At 43.9% G+C, this 20,923-nt stretch overlaps 1 protein-coding gene across 5 annotated transcripts in view; it reads right to left on the bottom strand.

Annotated features, from left to right (window-relative positions):
- GALNT16 (polypeptide N-acetylgalactosaminyltransferase 16) overlaps positions 1–20,923 on the bottom strand; it is a 76,396-nt gene that overhangs the window by 17,789 nt on the left and 37,684 nt on the right. For all 5 annotated transcript variants that reach the window (XM_053979808.1, XM_053979809.1, XM_053979810.1 and 2 more), the window contains 8 exons: positions 19,917–20,092; positions 16,968–17,066; positions 11,002–11,069; positions 8,516–8,581; positions 7,331–7,452; positions 5,210–5,297; positions 4,147–4,231; positions 3,012–3,115 (listed from right to left, as the gene is read on the bottom strand). In XM_053979808.1, the coding sequence (XP_053835783.1) occupies positions 3,012–3,115; positions 4,147–4,231; positions 5,210–5,297; positions 7,331–7,452; positions 8,516–8,581; positions 11,002–11,069; positions 16,968–17,066; positions 19,917–20,092 (808 nt within the window). The remainder of the gene's footprint in view (positions 1–3,011; positions 3,116–4,146; positions 4,232–5,209; positions 5,298–7,330; positions 7,453–8,515; positions 8,582–11,001; positions 11,070–16,967; positions 17,067–19,916; positions 20,093–20,923) is intronic.

The following is a 20,923-nucleotide window of genomic DNA, read 5'->3' as shown; positions in this document are numbered from 1 at the left end:
CATTTTGGTTGGCTCTATTACTAATGAACTAGAGCAACTGACTGTGTTGCAGTTGCTGCTGGGGGAACTGCTCAGAGCAGATACCAGTCTCATATAGAATGATTATGAAAATACAGAGAGAATCCTGCTACTTGAAGAAATACACCCTATCCTGAAGCTAGATTCAACATTTTGTTAAAGGATTAGAAGAGCATGGAGCTTTGATGTGCAGGCACTTATTTCCATCACAGAAGGTACGTGACCTTGCTCAAGCTTATGGGTCTGTCCTCACTGTTTTAATTGCTGCCACACCAGAGGGGTTTTCCACTTTCAATTAATGTGGTGATGAAAAGAGAAGGAAGGAGAAAAATGAAAATTAGCTGGGTGGTTTGGTAGTCTTTACCAAAAGGACTTCATATTGTATAGACTGATTACTTCAAACACTTTACTCAGCTGGGATCTCCCTCCAGTAATGCTTGATTTATGCAGCTCTGATGCTTAGAAATTGAAAAGAAATTATGTATCCAGATCTAATGGATGTTTGAAACCATGTACACACACCGACATATTCCCAACCTTCATCTTTCTCCATAGCTTTCCTCTCTGCATACTGAGAGGTAGTTCAAACAGTGAGTTGCACAGTGGGGGGGAGATGGTGTATTTAATGTGGCTTCTCAGTAAAAAATCTCATTTGATTAGACTGCATTTTGTAGTATTTCTTACTAGTGCTCTTCTCTCCTGACTCTTATCCAGACCTAATTATTTTCAGATTCTTTTTAACAGTGAGTTCCAGATTTGAAGAGAGGAAGGGTTTTAGGAACAAACCAAAAAAAAACCCAAAAACCCCAAGACATAAGTTTTTGTCTGGTGATGTGTCCAGCTGAGATTTGCTCTTCTGGAATGAGCTTCTGACTCACTTTGGCCTACAACAAAACCAGAACTCTCAGTCTGGCATATGTAACTTGAAAGTGATATCAATTTCCAAAGACAGCATTTCTCACACCATCTTAGACAGAACCACTCACCTCATCTGCAAATGAGGACCTAATTCAAACAGTCCTTTCCCACTCAAAATTGTAGTATTTAGTATAAATACTGTTTCAGAACTTTATTAATATTTTTCTTTGATCAGAAAACCCAGTTTTAAATTAAATATTGTAAACTGTCTTTTAAGAGGTTAAATTAGCCATTCTGAATTCTTCCGGAAAATTAATACATTTTGTTGTCAAATCCAGGTTGGTTTCTATCCCTCTGCTTTCAGCAGCAACAGACTTGATGGAGGATGAGGGACAAGTGACAGGAGACACTGAATTTACAGAAAAACCTCTTAACAAGGCAGAACTGGCAAGCCCTGTATATGTGGCTGAGTCGCATACAGCCTGGCCCAGCCACTGCCAGGCTTTACAAGAACTGTTTCAAGGAGAATGAAGCAAATTCTGTGGAGCAATTCTGTGGTTTTGATCACCTCTATATGGAAGAATGGCTGTGAGCATGCCAATAATTTACTGCTACTTATGGCAGAGAGCTCTACTTAGCATCATGCTACTGACATATGGACCAAATTACAACACTGGCCTCCCAGGTGGGCAGAAGCAGACAGAGAAAAGCCTTAAGAAATATTCCTTCTCCGTCTTTAGGGTTTACAGCTTCTACACAGTCACAGCTCAGAGGCTGGCAGAATGGCCAAGTGGCTGGCTTTGCAGCTGGAGCAGAGCTAGTGATGGCAAGGAGCTCAGTTTGTCTCTGCTCCTGAGGGACATAAGGGAGGGGATCTTCATGCCTGGGTAAAGGCTTCCTGTGACTTCTGCCACAGTGCTTAGCTGATGCTACTAAGACTGCTGAGATTCCAATGCGAGCACCATTTAATATCTCTTTTTAATATAACAAATACCATAAAAATGAATCAAGATCTGGGAAAACAGAGAACACTTATTATTAGATATTTTGTTTTTAAAGTGTGGTACCTTGAGAGTCCATTATCAGCCCAAAATATTATTTTATGGTTTTAGAAAGCATCTCCAAAATAGGCAGCTCTCCCAGCTGTGTTCAGAGAAACAAAGGTTTCCTCTTCCTGACTATTTCATTCTTTCTAATTTGTTCTCCAGATACTAGGAAACACCATACAAATCCTTTGAAAAGTTTTATTTACATATCTATGATATTTATGGAACTTATAGAAAGAGATTTTTTTTTCAGTGTTAGCAACAGAGAAATATACTTAAATTGACAACAAAAAGTAAGGCTTTTATCTTCTCAGCTCCATCTGCACCATTTCTAAATTAATGCCCTGAATACTTGAGGTCTCCATGAACCTCTCTTTAACACTCATCTTGCTTTTGTCATTAACACCTGGTGACATTGCAGCATCCCTTCAACACGGGGCAAAGAGAGATGCCTGGCACATCTCTGCCACTATTAAGTGCAAGGAGATGGGTTTAAGCACCATGCCCTAAACCAGCATGTGAGTGGACAGACTACACTGGGCCTCTGAATTCCTCAGATGTTTGTGATGCCCTAGCCTGCCTCTAAATGCTTGCATTCTGAGTCTATTTGTAACCAAATTCCATTTACAAAGAGGCTTGTTTAATTAGGAAAAATATATCTCTGACCTGTCAAGCTGAAAGAGCAATTCAGACTTATCTGCAAGAGAGGAACAGATATAAGAAGAGGCTGCAGGAGTGGCTGCCCACTTCAGTGCTGGGGCAACACGGACTGTCATGTGAAGAACTGGAGGAATATTCTCCAAAAACAAGCAACAATTTAAATACCAGGAGGCTCCTCTTTCTTTTTTGTTCTATGCTAGCTCCTGTATAATAGCCCATATGCCTGTAGGAGAGTGTAGCCCTGACCACACACACTTTGTGCTGACAGCAATACAGCTCTGACCGCCTTAGGGATTACCTGACCACATCCCTAACCTTACATTGACATGCTGATCAGATCTCTCACAAAAAAAAAGCTCTGGTAAGCAATGAAGGCTGGGAAGCAGTTCTGGATTAGTGTGTCATTCCCTTGAAACATCCTGAACTTACCAAAATTTTCTCCTCCCCAGATGTCCATTTGAGTATCATATTTTCCCAGGTGGTTAAACCAGGACTTGTCAATCACAAAGATGCCTCCTGCTATGACAGGGGTTCTGGAAGAGAAAACAGAAATCCAGAAAAAATAATCACACACATATATAGCACCACAAACCTAATTTTAAAGGGCAGACAATTTGTCCAGGCATCACAAATCATACCTCATTTAAAAGAGAAAAATAATAGAGCTGCAACATGAGCCTGCTGCAGGTTTCTGAGATGCCCCTCACTAGATCATCCTCATGCCTTTGGTTAGATGGTCTTGCAAGCACTACAAGAGTAATGTTGTGTCTTTTGCATTTATACAAATATGCACAGCGTGAAGGAATGATGGGCACTGTTTGATGACTGTGTTCACCAATTAGACATGGTGTGACAGGCTGCTGCATGTACTGCTCTGCTGTTAGCAAGCTGGTTGCCTCTGGAGTGCAAAACAGAGGCTCACAAATTACACAGAAGGATTAAATGGTACTTTTATACTACAAATAGGGAGCTATCTGCCTATACAGACAAGCCCCCTAACTCTTCATATCAGGATTTGTTATGTTCTACACGTCTCAGAGCCATGTACCCTGCAGTGAGGCTGGCAACAACTGTTCCGGCTAACAGAATCTCTTTTGTCCGTGGACATGCAGATTTAATAGGTGGGAGTAATTCTATGCCCACAGTAGTAGGTAAGATTCAGTTTTCTGATCTGCTTTACCCATGCAGGATGACTGTTCATCTGCTTCATTCTTTAAGGTTTCATCTGAAAGATGGAGGTAATTAAAAAACCCTAAAGAGATTTCTGAGGCATTCGGAGTGTTGAGTTAGGGAGAACACAAGAACAAACATACAGAAGAAGAGGTGGCTTGTCGAGGTGGTGTACATGATAGTAAAAAATCACTATTCATATGATATTGAGAGAGCAGTACTCTCACACTTAGGGTATAGACCTCAATGCATTCAGAAAACAGCATGAAGAGTTTGTCATCATCAAGTGAACGGTGGCATTTTGTCCTCAGCAAGGCAGTCCCTGTACTCTCCTTGCCACGCTGGTGAAGGCTTAGTAAAGCTATTTGGAGAAGAGTACCCTGTCAGAGTATACCTTATAGACTGAGTTGGGTCTGTTCTGGACATCTTCTGCTCTATAGGAATCTGTTCCCACTTAAAGTGGAGGCTCCAGTCAAACCCTGAAAAGGAAGAAGACATGCAAATTGGTTTTCTTATTGTAAAAACAGTACTGTCAGCTTTCAGTGATAGTCTGCACCTTTATATCACAGGCTGTCCCTAAGTTCCTTCCCTGACCTCCCTCACAGTCTTCCCAAAATGGCAATAGTCTATCCTAACGTAGACCTCATCAGCTTCTGTTGTGGCACCATCATTCCTCAGCATTACAGATCTCTCCTCAATTTCACTCCACAGCTTCAGGAGAGGGTTGTCAGGCTGAGATGTAATTCTATCCTGGCCAGTTTGTTTTACCAAAGACAAACTCTGTCAGCCACAGTTATGAGGCTTTAATAAAGAACTTTGTAGGATGTGATGTATTCTGGGAACAAAGGCCTGCAGATCACTGTACCCACCATGTCTTTCAAGACTACCATGTACTTATAGATGGCCTGTGGTGGATAGTAGAACACAGCACAGTCACTAACTTTATACCATTGCTAAGGGTAGCCAAAGAACAGGTAGCCCTTGGCTGGCAACCAGTGCAGAAGTGAGCCCCAGCCATAAAAGTGTACCCATATAGAAGGGCACGAGGAAGTGGTGCGAACACAGGAACAGCTGCAGGGGTTTCAGGTCGAGAGGTGTAAATGCTTTTCAGGAGATGCCACAAGATAGCCTGGCATATCAAAGCAGCAATTGGAAGTGCCTATCAGACTCCAGTGTACATGCAGCATAGTGAGGACATGGTGAGATATTTAATCAATTAACTAAGTCCTGAAACTACTCAGTGTTATGACAGTGATTCAAGGTCAAGAGGAAAATACTAGTTGAGTTTTGTTCTAACTCTTCAAAAGATCTGACTTTGCAAGTTGCAGAGAAAAAGGGACAGATAACCCATCAGAAAGATCATCACTCTATTTTCTTGGAAAGCTGAAGAGAACACAACTTATTTATCATGCACCATCCCTCAAGTCTACCTTACATAAGCCATTCATTGTACCCACCTCCCCTCAAATCTGCTGATGCTGCCAGGTAGGCAAAATTATCCAGGCTGATAACATCAATGATTGGACTTACCACTCGGGTATAATCCTGAGGGAGAGAGAGAAAGGGGAGAAAAAAAGGAGTCAGGTTTTCTTGAATGTCCAGCAAAGCTGCCAGAGATCAGGAAAGTTGCCCATGTAAATCTTTGTCTGGTTTCTCCAATATGGTTCTGTTAACTGTGCAAGGGATCTGTGGCCACTAAATCCAAACATGGAGATGGTGGGTACTAGCCAGCTGCACTCCATGGATGTGGGGAATGGAGTCAGACTCCAACACCTAGGAATGCTGATAAGATACAGCTCTTTATTTCCTGCCCAAGTCACAGGGCATCAATCACCGTCCCCAGGGTTTTGTGCTTGCTTTTGCTATCTATTGACAGCACACCTTCTGATCAACCATTCTTGAATTAACTCATTATCATCAGCCTAGAAATGATCAAACTCCTAATTAAAGCATTTTCCCAAGAAGTACTGTGAATCAAGACCCCATATTTAATATTCATAGTGCAAACTTTATAATACATATGACACATTGTATACATTATAATATCAAGATATTGTGAGTATTTTATTGCCATTAAGGCATATAGACATTTACAGTTTTCTTTTGCAATCCTTTTAGTACATAGAAGTTGAACAATTTTTCAACATCATGAGACAGAGCATTAAAAGACAGCTGTTGTGACAGCTGACATGTAAGATGAAACTGAGCTGGCAATGCCAGAAACGGCACCTTGTTATTGGACAGCTGCCAGCATCTGTGCTTTTCTTATCAAATGTTCATTTTGTGCCTTGCAATAGTTCCTCATGATGTACCACCCTTGGCTAGGATGGGACATCCTTGGTAAGAGGATTCATGTTTTTTCCCCTCTGAGCTGTGATGGTGGCCCAGCCAGAGCGTGTCTGCCCAGCTTGAGACTCCAGCACCCACCTGGCAGCCTGGTGTGCCAGCCACTACTCCAAACAATCAGTGCCAGGACTGGCTAGGGCAAGACTGAAATCTATAATAGGATGTACATCAGAAATGTAGAAAGTAGGTCAGAAAGAAATTGACTTGAAATCTGCTCACTAAAAAATTTGTATACTAGAGTTAGCACACAGGCTTTTTGCATTTTAAATCCTTCCCTAAAGAAATGACTGAGGTTCTTTCTGCTTAAGAACCCCTGTGCTGGTGCTACAGCTTGACTTAAAGACCAATAAGTAAAGTAAACATTTATGGGCTTTATTGAACAAGAATAAAAAGCAGAAGTTTTTATTTCATCAATTCTGAAGTTTCACCTTCTTCTGCTCCCTTATATTCAGCTAATCAGACATGCTTACAAAGCATCATTAAAGCCTCCACCCCTTCTCCTAAGGCCCTTTACTTCATGGGACCCTCCTTTCAGAGGGGAACAATCACAGCCACTTGCAAGCAGGAGTTGTCCCATCACCTCTCCCCTGCCTTATCTTACAGCAGAGCTGTATGATCTCTCCCTCCAACTCTACAGTGCAGTCAAGGTGACAGCTGCTAATATTTCTGCCTCATTTTCATTCTTCCAGCCTTCCGTCAATCCTTTGCCAAGTGAACCATCAAAGGGGACATCCCTGCACTCACAGGCAGCTTCTCTGTGACAGGAATCTGCCTGCATGCAGGTGATGTGTGGTGGCAGCTTAGTGGGAACATTAATGGAAGGAAAATCTTGGCAGTGAAAGGCAGAGGGGAGGGTCCAGCAGCAGGGGAGATGGAAACCATGGAAAAATTGCACAATGTATGCTGCCCAAGGGGCTGCCCTACATACAGGTGAACAGGACGAGGAAGCACAATGCCTGCAAGAGACAAGAGGTACAAGCTGGTGGTTCCAACATTCAGCATTGCATCCCATCACTCTGCACCTCCTGCCTTGTCACACTGGCAGAACAGAATCCCATCAGGAATCTCCTGCCCATCTAGCTCAGGCTGTACCTTCCTCTGGAACAGCCTGCCTGAGGAGTACCTTGGCAGGCCTTGTTCTCACCAGTTCTGATGATGCATGCGAGGGCAGAGGATCCAACAGCACAGGACAGGCCAGCTCCATCCATCCCAGAGCAGGACATGGTGCTCACCTCTTTCACTCTCTGAAGCATTGGCTGCAGCCACTCGCTGTTGACTTCACAGTGACTGTCCAAGAAGGTGAGGATGTCAGCAGTTGCCACTTCAGCTCCTCGCACCCGAGAGCGAATCAGCCCTACGAGGAGAAAAGGACAGCAAAGGAGCAGGAAGGTTGGGAAAGGAAACATTTGAGCCTCCTTCAGAAAAAATACTTTGTGCGGCCATTGCAGGGGAAGAGCAGGTGATTCTCCTATATCACATCTCCATCAGGAGCAGAGAGCAGCTTTAGAGCAGGGCATGCCCTGGGGACAGTCAGATGAACCCTCATAGCACACAATGAATGACCTCTCCTGTCACTTCTGTCCATGACACAGAACTTCCACCTGGCTCCTTGCTCTTCCCTTCCAACACTCCCCACAGACAGCTGGCTCCTGCCTGCTCACTCACTCTCCCATTGAGCTGCCTCCATCACCAACTCCCCATGGCCAAATTCTACTCTCTGCTTTTTGCCTTCCTTACTGCTTATCTGCTTTATTCCCAATTGTCCTTTATTCTGCCCTGTAGAGATATCAGCCTGGCTCTCAGATGACTCCTTGCTTTCTTACAGACCATCCCACTTTGTGGGATGCTCTTTTGTGAGCTAAACAGTGATTTTTGGCTCTCCTTCTAGATCCACGCTCCAAACCTGCTGTGCACTGACAGCTTTAGAAATAAGTAAGCACATGTTTGTTAAACTAAAGAGCAACTGGGAAAGTCATTTATGCATGTAGCAGATATATAAGAAAAAACTTTCCTTAATTGTATCTCTTTATGATAGATACATGTTGGACTTTTGGATTGTTTTTCCTTCTCCCATGTTTCCTACACAGCTTGTTATCTTGCACTTGAAAGTGCAAGAGTTAGCTTGTGTTTAAAAGGGCAGGACTTACATCTGGATCTTTATTCATAAAGATCTTAAAATGTGATCTTTGTACCAGTCAAGGCCTCTGGACACCATTTCTCATTATTTAAGTATTACAGGAGGCCCCTGAAGCCTGAGAGTTGATAAACTGTGTTCTCCCTCCACAGATCTTCCAAATGCTTATACTGAAAAAACAAACTAACTGTAATAAACAACAGCTGTAAGCAGCTAGGAGGCAACCAGGGTCATGTGGAAAATTTGGCAAAATCTTTGTACTTAGAAAGCTTTCCACACTCACCTTCTCGATGGGTGTTTCGTAGACACTTGACCTTTGGGATCTTGGTAAGGAGCTGGCAGTCCTCAGCTTGGGGAGGGAAAAAAAGTACACATGCATGAATTATTTGGCTTCAACAGAGAGCCCCAATTAATTGTCCTCCTGCTTCTCCATGGGAGGGGAAATTCTGCTTTCACTTAACATCACATTAATCAGCCTGATGGCCTCAATCCTGTTGTCTATAGAGTACACAGAAGAGCACTGCCTGCTTGCTGTCCTCCTCAGCAGCTGGGCCCATGCTTCCCAATCCTCTGAGCAGCCAGGCCTTCATCTCCCCTGCTCAGCATTTCACGAGAACAATGGGGCATGTGCTGGCAGCGTGGCACTGGGCACTAATGAAAAGGAGGGAACACAGGGAAGCGGGACTGCAAATCACCAAAGTGCCAAGGAAAAGAGTTTTGTAACAAAGTGATCTTATCTACTCTCTTTGCCTTCAGCACCTCATCTGGGCATTCTCCTGTCATTTGTTCTCAGGGCAGTTTCCGCTTGATTTTATTTAATAAAGGCCACTGGGACGCAATCTGCTTCCTTGGAGACACCAGCACATTGACACATGGATGCCGGACCAAGGGCTTTGCTGGCAGCTTGCCAGAAACTCATAGCATCCCTCATTTCCATTACCTAGGGAAGATGAGGGAGAGGAACAGTTACCTGCTCCAGCCAGATACCAATGAGCACTGAGTCTTTAGTTCTCTGTCATTCTCTCTATTCCTGCCCTAGCAGATGTCATAGGAACAGCGATTTCTAACTTCCTCTTTTTTCTTTCTCCATTAAATTCGCCCCAGTTTCCATGTTTATTCCATATTCCTTTACATGTCTCATACCCCCACTTTCCTGCTGTCATCGTCCTGCAGACTGAGCACTCCAGGGAGAATGCAAAGGCCCTTAGCCAAAGTGCACCTCTTAGCACATTCCTGTACAAGCATTTCCATTCTCAAGGATGTGTGCAATCTGAAATACTGCTCTTACATTGGCACTTTGGCAGATGCTGCATCATCCAAGGGAAGAGGCAGGTGCTCTGAATTATAGAGCATCAAGATTTTGCTGGAACTCTGCTACAAGGGAAGGCAATGCTCTTATCTTGGCCAAGTCACAAGTTCAGGTATGAGAATCCTTATGCAGTCTTTCACTCTGCAGGAGTGGAGCACATCACTCTGCCTGTAGATACTTGCCAGAGATGACAGACTCAGTATATTTGGAGAAACTGAGGCAAGCATTAAAGCAAAGTGTCAGACCTCAAACATGCGCTGAAGTGCCTCCATGAACATGTCTCAGAGAAATGGCTATATCCACAAATATCCAGCTGCCAGTGAAAAAATAAGAACTGTGACAGATTTAAAAAGATTTAAAAAAAAAAGATTTAAAAATCTTTCTATTTACTGAGGAGCCTAAATGGGAGTTTATGGTTGAACTCTGTGCAGAATCCATCACTGTTGATCTGGAACACTTTGTTGCTTAAGAAATTAATTTTTAGGTGCAGAATGTGGAACACTTATAATTGTTTGTTGGAAGTGCTCAGAAACACTGAAATTAAACAGCTGAGCACAACCCAGTACTTATAAAAAACACACTGTAAGACCCTCAGAAACTCAAATCCCTCATGTCAGCATCCACCTTTAAAATGTTTTTTTTTATGGCCAAATCTACATAAGCATTTAGCTGCAAAATCAAAATAGCATTGCTTCCTTACCTCAGCAGGCCAAGGTGGGCATTCGCAGCTATCTGTAAAGTGCTCTGAAGGAGTAATTAGGGATCATTATAAATGGTACATAATTAGATTGTCCTTGAATCTAGAACACATCATGGGAGAAGCAGGAAGTCTTCTATGCCCAGCACCTCACAACTACTACACAACAGCCAGGAGCAAGAGCAACAGTACAAAGGGAAAGACTCCAGAGCCTCCAGTCTGCAGCTCTGGTGGACCTGATGCAGTAGAGACTCCATCCCTGTGCCAAGCTGCAGAAGAAAGTATGGTGCTGTCCAAAGCAGTAACTCTGCCACAGCTTCCCACAGGGACACCTGGGATCCCAGGCACATGGGGCAGACAGCCAGTCTCACCTTGGCCTGCCTGCAAGGCCCAGGCAGCAATCTTCTGTACACTCCGCTGCATCCTCTTCTTGCCTCTTGCTCTGCTCACGTACAGCATTGCTACTTATACATCTGTGCTAAACATCTGGCTCACCAAATGGTGCATAATGAAACCTGACAGAGATCTCTGGCAACCTATCAAAAACTACCACACTGACAGAAAAGGAAGACCCAATGGAAAGAAAAAGAGAGGAACAATCTCTGGCCTCTGCATGCATGGACATTAAACACAGACTTACTTTCTTCTCTTTTTCTCCTGCATACAGACAAGAGGAATCTGTGAGGGGAACTCAACAGAGCAAACAAAAAAAGGGAAAACAGAAGGGAAGAAGTAAGTGTAAAGGAAATAGGTCCAAACTTACGATCTGAGCTGAAGTCATCTACCAAAATGATCTCCTGGATGAGACTGGGAGGGGTGCGGTTCAGAACACTGCAGGGACCCAGGAAAGAAAAAGCCACTTTGTGAGCTGCCATAACAACGACAATGTTAGGACTGATAGAAATCTGCTGTGCTATGCATTACAGCAGGAATACCAAACTCCAATAAAGTGGAAGCAGTGACCTTGCCCTTGTAACAGTGTTCACTGGCAGGACCAAACTACAAGTGAGAATATCCCAGAGAGCTGTGGCACTCAGCCAGACCTTACAGGGACCCACAGCTAGGAGCCGACTGTGAGACTCGCCTGGGTCTCGCCTAGCAAAGGGTGTTGCAGCATGCTCTGCCCCTAAGCAGAGGTGAAATGGAGAGAACCACCTGCCCCGAGGCAGCCCAATGGCCATTCCCATCTGCCAGCCTCTGGGTGAAAGTCATCACTGCTGGAGGGCATAAAGAGCTGCTCCTTTCCCCAGCAAGGAGCTCCACCTCAATGCAACAGATGCCACCTGCTTAGGCTTTCTCACCAATTCCCTTCTTTGGAAGGAAGCATTGTCAATATTCTGGATTTGGAATTCTTTTCCCCCTCTTTTGCTTGTTACCTGTCTTTCAAACCAGCACCACACTTGCTGAAAGGACACCTTTTCCTCAGGTTGGTTACACCATACCATGTAATACCCTCAGGTCTGCAATGAGTTTGCATCTGCAGGATGCACATGAGGAAAGCAGAGAAAATCTTCTGCCTCCTCAGACATCAAAGCATTCTGGTACTTTGGAGTCTGAGCAGTTTGGTTCTGACTTCTTTACCAGTATCATTCATTTAAAATGCTTGAACTCTTTTTTCATAAACTTCTTCAAATCTTTCTCTTGGCTTTACTACCATCACATAGCATACTCCCCCTCCAAGCCTCCTTCAATGCCTCTGTGCACAGGCAGGTCCTCATTACCTTCAACAAGGTTGCTCAGCGATGCTTAGGCAGTCCAATGAAGAGGGCAGTTATGCAAATTTTAATACTAAAAATAGAGAGGCAAACACTGTCCTCCTAGTTCTAGCAACCTGTCTCATTTCAGTGGCAGATGCTCTTTTGAGCAGGAGAATACTGGAGAAAAAAATCTGGCTTTTTTGTTGTTGTTGTTGTTGTTGTTGTTGCTTGATATAGAAATAGACAACAAGAATAGTCCCATACTCCCAGGAATGAAGATGTAGAGAAGTAAATTGCCATCTCGTTAAGTAACACCACTGATGGCTTTGCACACAGAGCCAAAGTTCCCTCAGTTTGGAAGAGTTTTCTGCTTTCTGCAAAAAAGCTGAGTTCTGACTGTTCTGCTGCTCAATATCACATCCCACTCTATTTCAGATTCACATTGCTTTATACACCTCTGATAGTATTTGTATTTTGAGCTGACATGTCCCTAGATGACTGAGCTTGCATTTTCCGAAGCTGAATCTCATTTGCTTCTCTTAGCTCATGTCTTTCTGGATTTTCTAGTATGGTGGGGTGGGAGGTGGGGGGATGTTCCTGTGCTATTTACCATTCTACTTGCAGCTTCTCCCAGAACAACCACCATATGAATATTTTACAGACAAGGTTGCCCTGCACTGAAATTTTTGACTGTGTAAAGACAATGCAAAACAACCCAGACAGACTGCAGTATAATGGCTGCAAAATGGTATTCTACACCTTCTTCCATTAGCTTGACTATTGGCAATGCTCACAATTTCTCCACAAGTTTCAGGTCTTTCAACTCAACATAACTGGGAAAAAAGCCCCATTTGGTTCTCTGTTCTTTACCTGTCCACTGATTCCCCAGTAGAGAGAACACACCCCTTGAGGAGTTCACAGCTCATTGTACAGTGCCCTGTTCTTCTCTCAGCTCTGCAATAACTTGCTCTAGATCCTTGGGAAAGGTACTTAATCTTCTTTGCTCTTTGTCATCCCTGTCTTTTTAACAAGGAGAACAGTAATCCTAGTATTTCCCCTCACTGAGGTGCAGAGACTGCCATGACAAACACTGCCATGACAAACACTTTCAGGCACCAAGATGTATTATTACAATTCCAAAATCCAAGTGACAATTGCCTTTTACAGCAGAAACATGGACTGTTCCCCCCATATCTCATGGATTCCCTATCTCCTTTGCCTTTCTCACAGCTTCCTTCTTTCAGTATCAGAGTCCTTACTCTCTTGCATGGGCATGACATCAGCTGCCAATGAGTTTCTCTCCTCTGTCCATCCTCCCCTGAATTCCCAGATAATCTTGTTTATTCTGGATGTTAGTAGAAGAGTATATTTTTCCCCTTTGCTCTAACATAATATTCTTCTTTGCCATTATTTAAATTGTCATTGTAATGAGATGCTACACCAAATGCTTTAGCATTTCAACAGCATCCTCTTAATCAGAATTTTTACAGGCCCTCTGCGTAAGCACTGAACCGCTGACAGCTGTTCAGATCCATTGACTTACAGCTTCACAATTCACCTTTACATTTGCACCAAAACCAAAAACTCCCTGCAATCATGACTTTCTGAAATCAAAAAGAAAGGGACCAAACAACAAAGTACTTGACTTTTTCTTCTGCAAGAATGGTCATGGCAGCAGAAGTGAAGGTATGGCTTAACAATTAATCATGCATAGACATCAATCACATAAAATGCCTTTTGAGTGACAATTGTTTCTGAAGGAGAGCAGGATGCCAAGCAAGTGACTGATTTGAGAGTGACAGCTATGTCCCAGCATAGAAAAGAGATCAAAGCAGGCAAGCAGCTCTTGACTGACACATATCTCCTGCAGGACTGAGGATGCCAGCAACAAGCCATTTGAACTGGCATGTTCACAGGTTTTGTCTGATAGCCCATTTTCCATTTTTTCCCCCCTATTTCCCTTCTTTAGACTCTTGCTGGATATTTTTAACCAGTTGTCTCCCTCTACACTGAAAACATATGGCTGGAGCCCACACTAGAATGCAGCTATGCAGCCCATTCTACCTCTGAAGACCAGGAGGGACAAGCATCAGGGTACTTGAAGGAATAAGTTATTGCTCTTCAAGGTCACTCCTCTATTTCCCCCTTTCCCTCATACACAAACATTTCTCCCATCCTCAAGGAGCAACAACAGCACATCATTACTGTTGCTTCCACCCAGCAGCAGAGATCCCAGAGACAGGAAGGAGAAGCAGGCAACTGCTGAGCTGCCAGAGGCGTTTAAGTCCATGTGTTCACAGTGCATGTGAGGTTAGCAAGAAGGGTATGCAGATCAGGATCTGGCTCCTAGAGCTGCCAGGTTTAGATCATCCTGAAATAAGCCTGTGATGCAGGAGTATCATCCTTGGGTCACTTCCCAAGATCTTTTGGTAGCAGCATTGCCACTTTGTTAAATTACCTTGCAATAAGCCAGTGTCTGGCTCAGGGGAGTGCATTTGAGCTCCCTCTGGGTTAAGATCAGTTCAATCCCAGTACCCTTTTCATGTATTTCATTCTAGAACTTCCCAAAGTCTTATGGCTGTTTTTTTGAGCGCCCAAATACAGATACTCAAAAGTCACACTCGCAAAGACCTCACGTATGAAAATTTCAACTGGTAATACATTTTCTACTCACCTCAAAAGATTAGGGCTCTAAAAATGTTTTCAGACAAAGAAAATTTGGCTTTTAGTGCCACTCATTTTCATCAGTTTTCTTCCTTCACACCCATTTCTCTTACAGCATCCCCACAGTGTAACCATGATAACTGAACTTGGGAAAAGGCCCATAATAACAGTGGAATCATATTTAACTTTCACCAGATGCATCTCAAATGGTTCATTTTAATTATCCAAATAATCATGCTCTATCTGGTCTAAGAAAGCTCTTGCAGATATAGAGATAACAACAAGCTGCAAGCCTGACTAGTCAGCAGGTAAGCAGGCAGTGCAATTTTATGCTTCCTGCTGTTTAATATTACTGTGGTCCTCAGCAGACTCACAGCCAGGTCATGAACCCAACAGAACAGAACAGTCCTGTCCCTTTGATACCTGACTTATCCCAAAGTGCCAGGGGTGCAAAGTAATTATACAGTACTGCTGCCCTGACTGTGTGTGTGACTTGAACAACAATTACTCTCACAGCAGTAATTCAGCCTGGCACATTCATATGAGTTTTGCTGAAAGACAGGACTCTCAGGTTACAGAAGAGGCCCTGAAGAGCTCTGTCAAATCCCTCTATAACATCAGTGTCAACCTGTAAGTCAGACTTATTCCTATGCCTCTTCTAGCAGTGCAGCCATGATGTAAACCTTTACATCTGTGTATGGCTGTCAAACTTTTAGTGCTCAAAGACAAAGCTACTAGCCAATGCTTGGTTGTGTGGAACTCCAAATACTGTAGAGCCCAAGAAGAACTCAGCCTTCAGGATCTCTCATGAGACAGGGATAAATTATTGACACTTCTGATGTGATTTAAGGAAGGAGTAAATCCATCACAAGCACTGGCTGTAAACCATTTGGCAATGAAGACCCCAGCTATAGCCAGAAGTCTGGGAGGAAATTCCATCCACGTTCCATACACCATTCACAGCAGAGTGCAGCCAGTTCCTCACAACAGCAGTCCTCCAGTGGCAGCAGCATTGCAGGGACCAATCTGAATAGATGGGTCACCCATTTTTCAAGGTCTTTGTTGGGGGCTCGGGTTGCAGGAGACCATATCCGAGAGACTGGTAATATCACATCTTAAGTGCTGTGTCCAGTTCTGGGCTTTCCAGGACAAGAAAAAGTAGGACATACTACCATGGTTTCTCAGCATCTATTTACTTTCTGACCTATGACTGAAAAAGCAGAAATCTCCTCCAGATGCCCTAGCAGCACCATAATTTCAAACAAGTCTGCCCATTTTCTGGACAGTGACTCCGCAGAACTCATTGTATGGTTCAAATGAAAAGAAAATGATAGCAATAAAAAGACAAATCATGCCAATGCAATATATACAGGTCTCTGGAAACACAATAGCACCAAACTTGGTGGCAGAAACCCAGCCTTCTAGACATGAGGCCAAGTTGAAAAAGCCTGTTCTTTATTCACATAGCACATTTTTTTATATCCACAGGACCTGTCAAAGGAAGAAGTGGCAATGATGAATAATGCATTCCTGTTAGTGATACCATCAGCTCAAACTGCTACACAGACAATTCACTCTCCCTTCAGCCTCAAAGGCTGTTCCTGGGCTTGCTTGCAGGCTTCAGAGAACCTTTGAGAAATTACTTACTAAGTCAGAGAAGTCAGAGGGCATTTTTTTCTGTGGAAACTATAAGTAAAAGAGCCTCCCTGGGTTCTGTGGGAGTGATGGAAGAGGGCACTGAAGGAGCAGCTGGAACATCACTTTGTGGTACAGATGACTGCAAGCCTCCATCTATTTGGGGTTGCTGACAGGCCCTATGCCACCTATTTATTTGGCTAGATTTGGCCACTGCTGTTACTCAGATATGAGGAGACACTGGTACAAGATAGCAAGCGTCCTGCAGGCTCAGCAGGAGCTGTGTGCAAAGCCCCAGGGTACACCTGGTGGGCCATCAGGTTCAGCAACTGTTTACCAGCAAGGGACCGTGAGCAAGGGCTCGGTCACTGCACCGAGCAACACAGCATACTCTTTGGTCCCCCCTCACTCTTCCAAACCAAACTCACATTTGGTTGAGACTTGAGACTGTTTTCACCTGTGGATGCAGGCTCAGCTACCCTTTCTTGCTGCTCATGATTCCCCTGATTGCAGCCATACAATGGCTCAATGCAGATATGCTCTGCATTTGAAGATACACCCACAATGCCAATCCAAGCCTCTGGCCTGTCCTAGTGGGCCGTCTTGAGAGCAGAACACTATCACCTGGGGAACCACAGCCACCCTGCTTGTCTAGCTGCTGCAAAATGCCTAATTTCCCCCCAGAGCACTCCCAGACTCTACCACCTAGGCCCAGCACCCCAGCTGAACTCACCTCTTCACCGTGCGGAGCAGGGTAGATCGCGCCTCGTTGTGGAAGGTGATGATGAGACTGGTGGCTGGCAAGTCAGTGTCATAGTGTACAGAAGTGCACCTGCAGCACAGGACAGCAGAAGTGCAAGCCAAACATTACCAAGCAGTAGCTACTGCAACAGTGTACCTGGAATTTCTAAAAAGAGAGTAATATGCTCAACCAGCACAGCTGAGCTGCACCAAGGCTGGCAGAGCTTAAAAAGAACTGTGCCTATTGAAAAGCAACATTTGGAGGCTGTGATACCTAAACTCACAAAACTGCATGCTAAAGAGGCCACGTGGGTTCTACAGTGAACTAAGTTTCAGTCATGGATTCCCTGGGTTTCAGTCATAGTCCCTGGATTTACCTGTGACTCACATAACTTCTTGTTTCTTCATGCACAGGACATGGACACGCTAAGGATGCAATGAGCTGGTAGACCCAGGCATTGCTGTATAAAGCACTTCAAATTCTTTGGACACAAACTTCACAGAAAGGAAAACACCAGCTAGTTCTGTGATCTGTGTTGGGGAGTTGCTGAGGCTCAACACTAATGGACCTGCTGGCAATGAAGAGCAATTCTTTCTATCTTCTCACCTGACTTCATAATGTTAGGTGCATACACACATTCTCACACTCAGAAACAAATATTAACTTGCACCAGGCTGTTTCTCCCTGTAGAGAACAAAGTTTCTGTGAGGGGAACAACTCACAGACGTGAATCCTGAATCCAATTCTGCAGATGCTAAGCACGGCTGATTTGGGCTGACCTGCTCCTCCAAAGCGTCTGACTTAACTTCCAGACAGTGTCAAACTGCAGTCAGTGTGCTCTAATTTCCTGTCTGATGAAGAAACCACTCCTACTTCTAACAACTCAAGGCTTTGCATAGACTGAATCTCCATCAGGAGACGGAATACAATTCACTTCTTAGACCCACTACTCATACTCCCACATTTACTTACTATTCTTTTATGACTACTGCTAAACTGTGACTGGTTTTATCATCACTTTCAATCCTCCTGGTTTATGACTTTTTCATTGCAGTGTTTTATTAAGGGGACAGCAGCTTCATACAGAAATTTTCAAACATATAGAGAAACCTGGTAAAGACTTATGTGGACAATGTGAGAACAGACCTGAGACAGACCATATTTATTATTGTTTCAAAATAATTCCATGATGTAGTGCATACAAAATGTATTAAGGAATCAGGAAGTGGAAAAGCAGAAGAGGCTGATGTATGTGTTATTTGGGGAAGTTTTCCCAATGTTTCAGCATTACTACAACAGCACCGAGAACATGGACAAGGTTTGTGCTTGAAAGTTGACCCTCTCTTTGCTTTGGATCAAAGAAACAAATATGTGCTAAGTCAGAAGGAGCTTGTAGGATGTGAAGTCAAGTATGTCCATGCTCTGGCTTGGGTGCCTGAAGAAAAATTGATATGTTAGTGACCTACAGACTACTCCCATTCCTTAAACAAAGAGCCAGGTACACAATCTAACTTGTATCAGCTGAAATAAGTCCTCATCCTGAGTTGCCATCCCAGCAACTATTCCAATATGTTATAACATAAGATAGTCAAACTCAGATTGCTCCTTCCCAAATTGCTCCCTGTAAAGGGGAGAAACATGGAAATAGGTTTATTTGTTCTGATTATATACTACTTTGGATTCTCCATTACTCAAGGGAATCCTTTAAAAGCTGGGTCTGAAATGGTTATACATTTACAGGGAATCACATATATTGTGCTCTTCTGACTGAAGTGCACAGATGAGGCTCTTCACAAAAAGCATGCTCTGCTTGCTATCACAGATCAAAATAAACAATACTTCACCTTTGAAGTGAGTTGGTTTGAGGCCAGAACATGACAACAGATTAACAGAAAACAGCAATTTTGCATGGCAGGGAGACTTGTCAGCAACACAGAACATGGCAGTATTGCCTCTGGGTCACTAGGAAGCCAGTCCCAAATACTATGCTGGAGAACAGCAGCACAGGACTTGGATCCCACAACCATGGTCCTGACTGCTTGCCTTCAAAAAGCACTCTGAGGGCTGTCAGTGCTGGCAGGTTCACAAAGCTCCATGTCTCCTGGCATCCCTTTCACAATTTCAATCAAGTTAGATGCCTGGTTTACTGTTCCCAGCTGCTGTGAAATGTTGCTTTGCAACCATGCCATACCTAGAACCATACATGGTTGTAGGTAGAGTCTAGAACCAGAAGTAGACTGTTGTACACTATCCTATTACTATTAAACCTCAGTTTTCAAGAATCTTTTTGTACTAAAGCATTACCTTTTTGTCCTCCAGAAACTACAAAATAGTTACCCAATCACTATTAGCAATTTAAGGACAATTTTTTTCAGCAGAACAAATAAACCCTCAGTGAAACAAGGGCAGAATGACAAGCACTTTACAAGCCATGGAACACTGTATTTGCATGTTAGTTTCATCCCTACCCCAGCAGCCCTCACCCAGTGATGTTCAGGATGGAAAGAAGCACCAAACCAGCTTCAGACAGCCAGGGCACAGCAGGTGAGGAACACTAGAGTAAAGCACGGCTGCAACAAAGGTGTACTTTGCAGCCAGAACAGAAGGATGCCGAGGCAAGCCATGAGTGTGCAGGCAGCTGGGCAAAACACAACTATCCAATGAGCAATCTGAGCTGCAGTGGAGGGGCTGTGCTAAAACAAGATGATGCTTGGACCTGGAAAAAGCCTCAAGCTGGGACTGAATTTGTCAAGGTTCTCCAAGCATTTGAGACCTTTCCAGATGAACCAGGAAAAATCAGTGAAACAGTGGACCATAGCTGGCAAAAAAAAAAAAAAAAAAACCAAAACATGCTTTGTCAACGTTACAGACCAACAGCAGAGAGCAGTGGGCTCCCTGCACCAGGCAGCAGCCACAGCTTGGAGCAGGGCTGCAGGGTACCTGTAGTGCCTGGTGTCCCGGATGGGTCGGTCGCTGCTGATTTTGTCACTCTCCAGCTGGTTAAAAGCGTGCTGGCGGTAGGGGTCTTCTCCAGCCTTCAGCACCTTGGAGGACAAGTAAGCCTTCTCATCAAAAGCCCGCTGGCTGTTCTTCTCTCCTGGGGGAGCCCTCGTCATCTAGAGCAGAGACAAGCATCAGAGCATCAGGGAGAGCAGCTGGCCCACGTTTAGACAGAGGTAATAAGTTCAGACATTGCCACACATCTGGAAGTTGCTCAGGCATGGAGGAAGGCAGGACAGGCAAGAGCTTGGAAAGGAAAGCAGGAGTCCCCACAGATACGATGTTAAAACTGCCATCTTTGAGGAAAATTGCAGCCTTTGCTATCCTTACTGACTGAGCTTGGGATGAAAGCTGCTATTCCTGATAGCACAGGCAGAGCCAAATTCCCTTTAGCACCTGTTACAGTGAATGTGTGAGACTGCAGGCATTTGGAAACCCTTCCAGGCAATGAATGTCTGAGAGCACTCTCAGCCAAGATGGCTGAGACACTGTATTTTGAGGAAAAGCAGTTTCAGCCTTTCAACAGTCACTACCACATACAAACAGAAAGAAGCTGATTTAATAGGTACCCTGCTGTGCCTTGCTCAGACTTGCCCAGTCTCACAGATGTCCTTGATACAGTTGAAAGCTGCCCATGACTGTCCCCAGTACCCCACAAGAGTTAAAAGACCAGGGCCATCTACCTCCTCTCCTCATTTTCATCTAACTTTCCTAGGCCACAGAGTCAGTACAATATGAAAACCATTCACTAGGGTCATAAGGAGGGAGGACAGGTACAGCTTTGGCCCTCTCTTGGGTATGTGATTCTATTTGAAAACAACCTACAGACTCTAAAATAGTTGCTCATAAAGCAACCAAGACTGTTTATACAATAAAAGTAGTTTAACAAATTGCCTGTGGTAGCTGTTTGATAGACCAAATCATGAAGACAAAATACTCCCAGCCTT

Source organism: Vidua macroura, chromosome 6 (assembly GCF_024509145.1).
Source record: "Vidua macroura isolate BioBank_ID:100142 chromosome 6, ASM2450914v1, whole genome shotgun sequence".
Lineage (NCBI taxonomy): Eukaryota > Metazoa > Chordata > Aves > Passeriformes > Viduidae > Vidua > Vidua macroura.
The sequence above is the reverse complement of the archived record's forward strand: the minus strand, read 5'-3'. Positions and strand labels throughout refer to the sequence as shown.